Below are 11,429 nucleotides of genomic sequence, written 5' to 3' on the forward strand. Positions count from 1 at the left end.
TGTATCAGACAAGTCAACTAGAAAACTTGATGCTTGCACAAAAACTTTTCTTGTATTAGGTGGATGGTAAAAGATGGAAAAGGAGTGTTGATTAAAATGGTTACATTAATTTCAGCCCCTAGTGTCTGTTTTATTTGTTGCTCAGAAAAGAAAGTAAAATTACCAATGTCGATATTAGGGAGTAAAGAATTCCAATATTGATAAATCGATAGATACATTTATTTGTAGTGATCGCTCAAATCTGGTTATCAGTCAGTTGTGACAAAGATGTGTAACAGAGGCAGGATATTTTACAGTTTCACAATATCCTTATTGTCTAAAATGACATCAGAGCACTGAAACAGTGAACTTCACTGCAAATTTAAGAATTAAAAATCACCCCAAGTATATTGATCTGCATCACACTGTAGAACCAAGAAGTTTCATATCGACCGATATCGGAAAACATATCCACTGATACTATTTACCAATCAAGACATCGGTCAGGCTCTCATAATATACAGTATATACAAATGAAGATGAATTTTCATTCGTCTTCTGTGGGTGTTGTCATGCGAATGTAGATCTTTCAAATCAAGTTTAGGGGTCCTTCTGGCTTTTTGCAGGTTCTACATTTTGTTGTGTGTCATGCAGTGTGGTACTTGCGCAGTTCTTGGTCTTGACTCGGTCTCAGTTTAAGTGGTCCTGACTACAACACTGGGGTCAGTACATCCAAATAGCTGCTCTGTAAAGGCAGTATGAGCACAGCTTAATATTCTGCTAACATGTTTTCTCCTGCAACATGAACGAGTGTCCTTAACATTACAAGGAAAACTGCAGCATCTACTGGCCAACTTGGAAATTACAGTGACTGTTAGAGTAATCTTTACCGGTTGTGAAACTTGCATTGCTTTAGATTAGTGTAACCTTTAGTGACCATTAACTTCAAAGTCAAGAACCAATCAATTACACCACACTTGTTTCGTAAAAACTATTTATTCAACCATTCACTTCAGATTAAATATTAATCTTTTTTTCTTGCAGAAAAAGGTTTGATCAAACAAAAGGAGTGTTTCAATCACTGGAGTCATGAGGTCATGTGAGTAGATTCCTACTTTGCTGTTTGAGTAAGGCCACTGTTATGTCAGTTGAAACAGATTCTTCACAGTAACCATTTGGAGCCAACAAGGAGTGAACACAGATCAACTTAGAGTGTTGGGGAGAGAGAAGCTTCCCATCAAGCTGCCTACAGTTTCTGGATCACGATAGATGAAGCTCCACCACCTCCATTGCAGATGCCTGCCAGCCCGTACTGGCCTGACTTCAGGTGGTGCACCATGTGACCCACGATTCTCGCTCCGGACATCCTGATAGGAGAAGAGAAAGAGAATATAAATACAAAGTAATCTAGAATATTTTTTTGTACATAAATTTATATTTTGCCAAATCCAGTTCATTAACTTTTTTTCTAAAATGCTGTTATTGAATACATATTTTCAGGGAAAGTGCACAGGAGGAGAGACATTTTAAGTTGTTTGGAACAAATAAAGCTCCACAACAGCACCTCACCCGTCCTCTCTGATGCAGAAGCCGATTTTAGTGGTTGTCAATTGGTCGCTATTTTAGAATTAGGGCCACTTCAAAAACAGCAGGTATGGGCTGAAAGTATCAATATGTCTACACACATCGATTCTGAATATTTGACATAGTTTCAGTACGCATTTGAATTCATCAACTTGTACTGGCTGCTCGTTCCCTCTCTCTCGAGCAGCAAGCATGCACACGCACACACGCGCACACACACACACACACACGCACACACACACAACATTGCTTACTCCCACTCCTCTAAGTTCAGAAGTAAATTAACTTAAATGCTGTTGTGCTTAACACACAAGCCTTTTTGTATTTATCTTCAAGTTAAAATCAAAAAAATGTTTGCCCTCAATGTTGTGTCAACTTTTCCACATGGTATGGAATTAAGAAAATTCCAGTATCATGACAACACTAAAAAAACACTTTTTGGTAGAAGGTGTTGGGACCCACAGATGAAGTCATTCATTGTGGATTTCAAAATGGACTCTAAACTGAACCCAGTGTCCCAGAATCCCCCATTCTTCACACCTAGGTGCAAAATTCAGCTTTGAGCTACTATTGGTCAGGGTGCCGGCCCCCCCTCTGATCAGATCCAACTCCAGCGCCTTCCTTGTTCTCTCTCTCTCTTCTCCTCAAGTCTCTCTTACTCTAACGCCCTCCACTCCTTCGACTTCTTATCCTCAAGGGCTCCTCTCCATCTTCCCCCCAGGGGCTGCCTGCCCTCAATATCTCTTCTTCTGGGCCTAACAGCTGTGGAGAGCTGCAAGCTGCATTTGCAGCAGGCCCAAAGAACTTCTCCTCACTGCAGCGACATGAGGTCCTGCCAGTATTCCTGATCAGTTAGCACCAGCAGCTGCGACACAAAGCTTGCCAGCTAACTTCACAATCTGAGGAACACCAAGCAAGTTAGCACCGAGCTGCTATCCTTGCAAAGGAAAGGAGTGCCCAGTTCATCAGGCCTTGCACAGCAAGAACAGCATTCAACATTGGAATCCCAACGTTCTCCTGCAACCACCAGCACCTTTTCTTCAAAGACTGGTAACGTTGAACTGGGCTTAGATAGCATAGCATAGCACGGCTAAGCACAGGACTTTAAACTCTGGTTGATGTAATGCATATGTGTTCAATTTATGTGTGTCCACTGTTTGAGTGTTATTGTGATCTGAGGTCAGGTTATTGGTAGTTTGCTTTCCTAGACGGCTAATTCCACGTTAGTCGAATGATGGTATACACAGACTCAGGGTGTTTGCATGCTACCAACCATCTTCTACAACCTGGCCCCCCCCCCCCACACCCACACCCACACACACACACACACACACACACACACACACACACACACACACACGATATCAGTGACCACCATTGTTTCTTTGTTCTGCCAGACACACACATACAGACACACACCTGTATATAGTACATGTTAGTTAGTGTGTTTTCATCTTTGTGTAAATAAAAGACTTTTGAACCTTCAAGCTGCCTATTTAATATTGTACAATAGTGAATGTTGCCAACCTCTACTCTGTCAAGAACTCCAAAATCCTTCAATCATTACTAGCTGTTATGGTAATATTGGTTGTACTTATTAAGTTAATTATTAATCAGTGACAAACAGTTTAGCACCTTTTCCGAGACTGATTTGGTGAATTGGCTATCTTTTCCCTTCTTCAAGGGTGGTGCCCTGAGGTGATCTAATGTAAATTGGATCTTATTATTAATCATAATAAATAATTATCCCTAATAATCATTAATTATTACTGATAGCCAAATTTAACCCAAAACTCCCTATTACTGTTGCACGAAGCACTACATAATGGTGCCTCGTTTGAAGTGAGCACAAAGGTATGCTAAAAGGAAATGCTGAGAGGCACAGAGAAGTGTTGCTAAGTGAAGGCTTCCTGTTGTGGTCACTCATGGTCAAAAAATCATAAACTGGCATTATAAAAATAAAAAGCCATAATTCAAGATCTGTTCAGAGTCCAAAAGATGTGTGAAAGCTGTAAAGTAATACAAATAAGGCAACCCAAAAACTACTTCCTCGAAAGGTTTAAGGTCCCATCTCAAAACTCTTCCTTAAGTCTGTATGAGTCGCTCTTAGCTACTTACCCAATGGGGTGTCCCAGTGACACAGCTCCCCCGTTGACGTTGACTTTTGCAGGGTCAATATCCAACATCTTGATGTTGGCCAGCGCAACCACGCTGAAGGCCTCGTTGATCTCCCACATGGTAATATCTTCCTTCTTCAGTCCCGCTGCATCCAGGACCTGACAAACACACACCAAGGAAATGTTTTCAGAACTGCATCCATAAACTATGTTAGTGAGGTTCAGAATGAAGCACATATTTTGGTGACATCTCTTTTACCCTTTTGGGCTTGCAACCAAACTATATTTCAAATCATCAAGTTATTGTGTATAACTACTGAGTGGATTATATTTTGTATGCATGTTTAACCACAATACACATATAAAAAGACATTTAAAAAGTAAATATAAACTGAGGCAGAACCCTGAAAGCAGCTCACAAAAGTGCCTAATTACTGAGGATGTCCTGAGCTGATTGCAAGGATCGGTCTCCAGGCAGATCCAGGCATAAATTAATGGGTCTGTGTCAGGTAAAATCAAGCTCATCACAATCTGATCCTTTCTTTGCTGAACTTTTTTACACCTCAGCCTGCTGGTGTTACATAGCTGGGTTCTACACTGGGAGCAATCTGCTCCGTATGTAGGTGAAAATAAGAGTGTGCAAATATGAAAAATGATTTGATAGCACTATTGAGTGAGACACATTAGGCAAAATACACTGATTAACTAAACTCAGAAGCAAAGGAATGTGTTATCTCTCCTCTCTTATCAGCAAAGAGCTGTATACAAAACAAGACAGCTTCATTTTGAGCTGGTGCTGATCGCTACTTTGACCAATTTAAATGATAAATATCACGAGTGGCAGATCATATCAGCTGTCAATAATTAACATTATTTCTGTAAGTAATAAAGTTATATCTGTCAGTAACTCGATCACAGTCCAACACTGAACTTGGCTGTTGTTGGTTTTATGGGCCACAGTCGAGCTCTCCACTCTGCCAAGCCTTCCAAACACTCCAACAAAGTGATACATCCTCTCTCCATAAGACCGTTTCACATCAGTTTCAGAAGTGACATTCTCCCATTTAAACTTTTATCCATCATTAACTTAAGCTTATTAACTATTGTGTGGATCAAAATGTGTTTAGGTGTTCGAAGAAAGATAGATATTTAATAAACATTTGGGTATCACAAAGTATCAACAAATACCCAATATTTAAGGACTTGGACTAGGGACAAAAATCTCGATTGGGACATCCCTACTAACTACATGCCCATACTCACCTTTGGTACAGCAAATGCAGGGGCAATGGGGAAATCAATGGGTGCAACAGCAGCATCAGCAAAAGCTATGAAAAACAAAAAGACAATATAAACACATCAATCAGTCAATTTAACAAACTATGACAACTGTAAAAGTTTAAAAAAAAAACATAATTTTTCGATGATGTGGTAACAAAAAGCTAATCAAAATAAAAACTAATGAGGATACCTCACAAGCTCACAGCTTGTTGAGAAATCTGTCGCACTGAAATGTCTAATAGAGTGTTAAATCCATTCTTAATTTTTCTGTTTTAACCTGATGACGGCTTTTACACTGTACCTGTTCCCTGTGACTTTATAGGAGAGTGCAGGAATATTTTTTTTGTTATAACTGCCTAAACATAAATCTAATAAAGCCAAAAAAACCTATTACTGCAACTACAACTGGCATACTGATTTTATATTCTTTTTATTTGTATCGCTGTCATGTTTTAAAAATTAAATTCCAGTTAGGCTAGAGTTAAGCACAGTCTAGCATGTGTGTGTGTTTTTGTAAAGCTTACAAACAATTCTTGCCAGTGGAGTGACGTTGAGTCTCTTTGCAGCATCTGCTGTCATTAAAACGAGCGCTGCTGCGCCATCGTTCAGGGTGCTGGCATTGGCTGCGGTCACCGTTCCTAAAAAAAAAAAAAAGCAAGTGACCAATCACAACAAAATATATTAAAACAGAGATTCAAGTATGAAGCATGGATGTTTTACTCTTTTACAAGTCTGTCTAATTAGAAAAAAGTGGCTTAATATCATCACCATGATGAATTAGTTAATATATGTAATGGCAGCTACATCATTACCATTCTCTTTTTGGAAAACTGCCTTCAGTTTGGGAACTTTGCTGAAGTCGACCCGTCTCCACTCCTCATCCTCGGACACGACCACGTCAGGTTTACCTACAAAACCGCAACAATATCAGATATGCTGTGCTATGTAAAGTAAATGACCAAGGTCACTGACCCTAGAGCAATTTTCTGTACCTCTCTGGGGAATGCTAACAGGTACAATCTCCTTAGCCAGGATGCCAGACTCGTATGCTGCTTTGCTGCGGCTGTATGAGCCGATGGCGTAGGCGTCCTGCTCCTCTCTGGTGATGCTGCTGTTCTTGGCTGTGTTCTCTGCACAGTTTCCCTGTTAAAGACAGAAGAGGAGGTCAAATATGAGACTGATGAAATGACAGAGACATTTGTAGGTCCTCTTATAGGTCCAATGCATGAAAATACATGTTACTAAATGCACATTCTGTTTCACACAGAGTACTGCAGCAGCTATGTTAATGTGTGTTTAGGATATACATATAACTTCCATTTCAAAATTAGTTATTCAAATTATTAAACATTCAAAACAGGCAGTTGATAGTCACCATGTGGAATTTGTTGTAGACATCAGTGAGTCCGTCCTTGACGATGAGGTCTTCCATCCTCACTCCTCCGTAGGCTGGGGTGTCTCTGGACATCACATAGGGTACATTGGACATGCTCTCCATGCCTCCGGCCACCATCACATCCTAAAATCACACGCAGACAGCCATCCATTAATCTGTAGTGACAACTATAGTCTATTGTTTGTCTGACACTAAAAGGTCACTTTTCTATAGCTTATGGTGTTTTACAGGATTTAAACCATATTCACAAGGCAGCCATTTTCCTCTGACATCACGCTCAGGGTTTGAAGGTCAAATGTCATACTGCTTCCTTCCAGTATGCAAGTTGTATAAACATAGGGAATCTGACAAATTGTTGACAATGGATAATGAAATGCGGAGCGACATTGGACCATATTTCAAGGTAAAACAGTATATTTGATGACCCATAAACTTCCATTAGACAACAACTAATCTTAGCATTCAACCACTTAATAGTGAACAGTACGTCAGTGTGTGAAGTCCGGAAATACACAATCTGAGCTTCTGCTGTTGACAAAAGGCTTGCTGACCATTTTTATGCCGATGATTCCATTGTATATTGTATTGCAGACTCTGAAAAACTAGCCAAAAACTAACTTTTATAGCAATTTTGGATTATGGTGACATAATTTACGGACATGCTGCTGCCTCCATACTTAGGCCCTTAGACTCAGTCTACCACTGCCCTGAGATTCATTACTGGAGACAGCTACAATACTTACTGCATCTTCTATGATAAGGTCAGTTGGTCTTCTCTGTGTCAGAGACGTAATAATCACTGGTATCAGTTTATCTTCAATGCCCCAATTGGACAATTACCATCATATATTAGATCTAGGTTACACTATGGAACTCTAGTCAATCTTTAACTCGCTCCAGTGACCGGCTTTTGCTTCAGGTGCCTCGTGCCAGAACTAATCTTGAGAAAACTGCTTTTAGTGTTGGTGCTGCGGTCTCATGGAATCTCTTGCTAAAACTGAATTATTTTGTATCACTTGCATGCTTTATGTCTTAGCTAAATAACCATCCACTATTGCCTGTAACTGCTTTAACTTTTACTGTTGTTGTTTTGTATGTTTGTGTTTCTATTTTAATCTGGTTTGCTTTTGTTTGTTTGCTTGATGTCTCTGTTCATGCTTGGCATCACTGAAAATGAGGTCCGCTGTCCTATTTAAAGGTTCAAATGAATGAATGAATGAATGAATGAATGAATGATTTGATAGGAAAGGCGTAACTTAATTCTAAACTATCAACGTATATCGTGGACACATTTATTTCAGCCAGGAAGTGAAACGCATGAGACGTAATCAAACGGTATTGTTAGCTAGGAAGTGGTTGAAAACTAACATTAGCTAATGGGTAATCAACTACGCTGTTTTACCTTGAAATACGGCCCGATGCCCCTCCAGATGTCACTATCCATCACCTTTTGAGTTGCTGATCAATCGAGAGGCCATGAAATGATAACAATTTGTCAGATTCTTTAGTGTGACATCAGAGTAATGTCTGATATGGTGTTTATAAGATTTGTAGTTTCAGTCTCAAGGTGAATCTGTTAAGACCATATTGTAATCCTGTATAAGTTGTCAGTGTATGGTAAACAAAGTTTATCTTTGGTTTTTCATTATCTTGTCAGATTGGTGTTATATATAATACTTATGTACAGTATTATACATTGTCACTGTACCTTCCAACAGCATCTAGCAAACAGAAGAGCGAGTGTGTTTGATTTTTAAGTTACCTGGTGTCCACACATCAGACTCTGAGCTGCCATCATGATGGACTTCATCCCCGAGGCACAGACTTTGTTGATGGTTGTTGCTGGCGTGCCGAGGGTCAAGCCTGAAGATACAATCAGAGACATACTGTATTTGTAAAACTAAACTGAATTCAAATCTCCTGAATTTTGTAACTTAGTTATGCTTTTGTGTGTCATCCCCGTACAGGAGAACTGTATCGTTGAAATTCAACAGCTGTTATGCTTCTAATGTATTTTCACATTAGTTTCCAACCTTCCTGGAACTTTTTCTATTAATAACGATACCGGAGGCCTTTCTAAGCTGCTGGAGACAAACCTTGTGCATGCTAGCAGCTGCAAGCTTTCGGTTTTCATATCTTTAACCTTTGTCATGCATGTATAATGTGTGGCTTTCAGATTATGAATGCATACAAAAACACTTGCTGCTCTCAGACAATTTTTAGGTAGAAAAGATGACAATCCTGATCTTCGTAACTGTTTCAATCATTCCTGATTGGTCAAAATAGCACGTGTGGAGCTGGATTCTGAAAATCAATGTTTTGGTGCATTGCCAATATGCAGAATGAGGATGAAAGTACTGTATACCAGTGTAGTCATACCTGCTCCCAACAAGGCTTGTCTTGTGGGGGCCTGTCCTTCTCCTGCCTGTAGCACATTGCCCATGTAGACTTCCTTTACCTCTTCAGGGGCGATTCCTAAACACAAGAAACATCAATTCATCTCACAAAAACACACATCTATCCACTACCAAGTGAAACAGAGAGTGGGGAAACTCAAAAACACTAAATGCACATATCTGGTGAAGAGCATGACCAGCTGGGTTCACATCAAGCACTACATGGAGGGAAATAGTCTTCTCTAAACAAAGTGAACCATCTGAACACACCTGCTTTGTCAATGGCTCCCTTGATGGCAATAGAGCCCAGTTTGGTGGCTGGTACTGCTGCCAGGCTGCCTCTGAAGGAGCCCATTGGAGTGCGGACCGCACTGACAATGACGACTTCCTGAAACCATGCATGAAAAAGTCTGCATTATAGTGTCTGCAGTCCAAACATGTCACTGTGATAACAATATCAAATTTCAGTTTCTGTAACTTACTTACATTGAGCGAAGGGCGAGATGTGTATGTTCTTGAGATGTACTTGTGAGCCTACAATGGCAGAATAATGATGTGATTAACTCATCTTACATACATGACAGACACAATGTTCCGAAAGCCAATCAATTTCCACCTGAAGCCCATTAAAATCAGTTTGGGCTCAAATTAATCGACTTCTAAGTTAGTAGAGAAGCGTTAGCAACACGTTAGCTAACGCTATGCTACCGAGAAGGGCAGACAAAAGGGTAGCATTAACTTGCAACCTGGTGACGACATATGGGCTAATATTGTTATTTAAGGCAGCTAGGTGTCGTGTCATATATTCGTATACCTTTCACCCGTAAACTTGACCCTATTCAGGTTTACATTTACAGTTAAGCTAGCTGTTGTTGTCGCTCTTATTGTTTCTGCTCAGTTACTGTGTTGAGGAGCAGACCTTGCTGTTATATAAGATATCTCGACTAAAGCAGCCGGGTCACCTGCAGCCGTTATCACATATTTTCAGACTGTACTTTGGCCAAGGACGCTACGCAGACACAATAGGGTTAGCTGAGCTGCTCCAAGTTAACCCAGGCCTTCTGTTTACAGCCATTCAAACAAATGCTACAACTAGCATTCCTATGCCATAACAATAACAGACAAACCTAAACTGACTGTGTTTCACACACTCTCACTTACCAGGCGTTTACAGATTTGAGCGTGCATGTTTAAAAGTCCACTGGATGACATTTTGGACTGAGAGACAGGGCTGACTCACTGAGTTGGACCCGCTTCACCTTCAGACATGCAGCGAAGAGATAAATACATCAGCCAATCATAGTGAGAGGTGTGTTCCCTTCTACGTCATCGCTGGCTGGGCATCATGGTTGTTGTAGTTTTACCAATGAAATCATGATACGTGTTATATAATCGATTATATAAACTGCACCAGACATTTAACTCCGAAATATAAGCTCTTATACACATCTAGACATGAAACAACTATTTAAATAAGTAAACGTTCATAAATTGATGTTTTTATGTTAATATATTTAAACAAATAATTAGTAAAGGTCAGCAACCTTTACTATCAAAACAGCCATTTTTGCAAAAAATCTGTCTGGAGCTGCAAAACATATTTGTGTCTTATAATGAAGGTAAGGCAACCTAGAAAGTCTAAATTAGCCAATCAAGATTTTTAACTAGGCCTGAATGAGCATTCATTTATATTTTCACATGGTGTGGCAACTGTGCAGTGGGCTACTTATGCTTACACTATAAGGTATTTGAACTTTGCATTTCCATTTCAATGATGCCATGTTTTGGTGCATTTATGAAATAAAAGAACTAGCCTCCAATAAATAGAAATAGAGTAGCAATACAGAACTATACATGCAGACCTACTAAAGTCCTCCCTGTGTTTGTGAAAATGTACAAAATAAAAAGTAGCCTCATTTAATAATAAATAAAACATAGCAGCAGCCTAGATTTAAAAAATAAATGAATAAAAAATAAATAAATGAAAACACAGGAGAGTTTAAATTTTATTTTAGTCCATTTCAGTGTGAGTTAATCCTTCTTTTTTATCCCCAGCCACAGCAATCAACCCTCAGGCTTGATCATAAAACACAATCATATTAACTCAGGATCATTCAATTAATCACAACTTGATAGACCAGATAAAATTTTGTGTAGGTTGCACATTTTTACTGTCAGAGAATGCAAGAAACACTTTAGGCCTAAAACAATGATGATGATAAAATAGAAAATATATATTATTCATTTTCATGTAAAATGTCAAAGCCAGAGGGAGCCACTGCAGAGGGGCAAAAGAGCCGCTGGTTGCAGAGCCCTGGGCTAGACACTGGACTGGAATTGCAGCTCCTGGTTCTGAGTGTTTTGCTTCAATGACAGCTCCTGTTGGAGTTAAAAAATTCAAAATCTGCACCCTCAGATTGATTGACTGTGCACACTGTTCAGACATGTTCAGACATCAGAGTGAGAGGTCATGTCTTTTCCTTGTAGGTTTTGAAGCTAGCCTAATGTCTACATATCATGTTAGCATGTTACTAGCTGGTAAACCTATTGAATAAAGGAATAAGCAAGACATCTCTCTTTTATTAGCTCACACCACCTATAGTGCTCTTGTCCAGTTAAGACACTAACAGTGTGTGTGGGAAGGATGTGCTTGCAACTGCTATTAGGGCATGGTGG

The 11,429-nt window shown here is 39.6% G+C and overlaps 1 protein-coding gene across 1 annotated transcript; it reads right to left on the reverse strand.

Annotated features, from left to right (window-relative positions):
- Positions 1-956: 956 nt before the first annotated feature.
- On the reverse strand, positions 957-10,022 carry acat1 (acetyl-CoA acetyltransferase 1). The gene is made up of 12 exons (XM_073479538.1): positions 9,915-10,022; positions 9,240-9,287; positions 9,024-9,141; positions 8,737-8,832; positions 8,120-8,220; positions 6,337-6,480; positions 5,954-6,104; positions 5,774-5,869; positions 5,486-5,599; positions 4,944-5,008; positions 3,682-3,839; positions 957-1,346 (listed from the first exon to the last, which is right to left on the reverse strand). The coding sequence occupies exons 1-12, from the start codon at positions 9,963-9,965 to the stop codon at positions 1,226-1,228; spliced, it is 1,263 nt and encodes a 420-aa protein (XP_073335639.1). The 5' UTR covers positions 9,966-10,022; the 3' UTR covers positions 957-1,225.
- Between the last annotated feature and the right edge of the window lie 1,407 nt (positions 10,023-11,429).

The sequence above is a fragment of the Pagrus major genome, chromosome 13 (genome assembly GCF_040436345.1).
Source record: "Pagrus major chromosome 13, Pma_NU_1.0".
NCBI classification, from domain to species: domain Eukaryota; kingdom Metazoa; phylum Chordata; class Actinopteri; order Spariformes; family Sparidae; genus Pagrus; species Pagrus major.

What these genes read in the sequence shown, in the direction of transcription:
- acat1 (XM_073479538.1), bottom strand. Translation starts at nt 9,965, where the DNA reads ATGTCATCCAGTGGACTTTTAAACATGCACGCTCAAATCTGTAAACGC. An exon ending in GTCTGATGTGTGGACACCAG is followed by an intron (nt 6,481 to 8,119) that starts GTAACTTAAAAA and finishes GTGTGATTTTAG; the next exon opens with GATGTGATGGTGGCCGGAGG. An exon ending in TCCACTGGCAAGAATTGTTT is followed by an intron (nt 5,009 to 5,485) that starts GTAAGCTTTACA and finishes TGTTTTTCATAG; the next exon opens with CTTTTGCTGATGCTGCTGTT.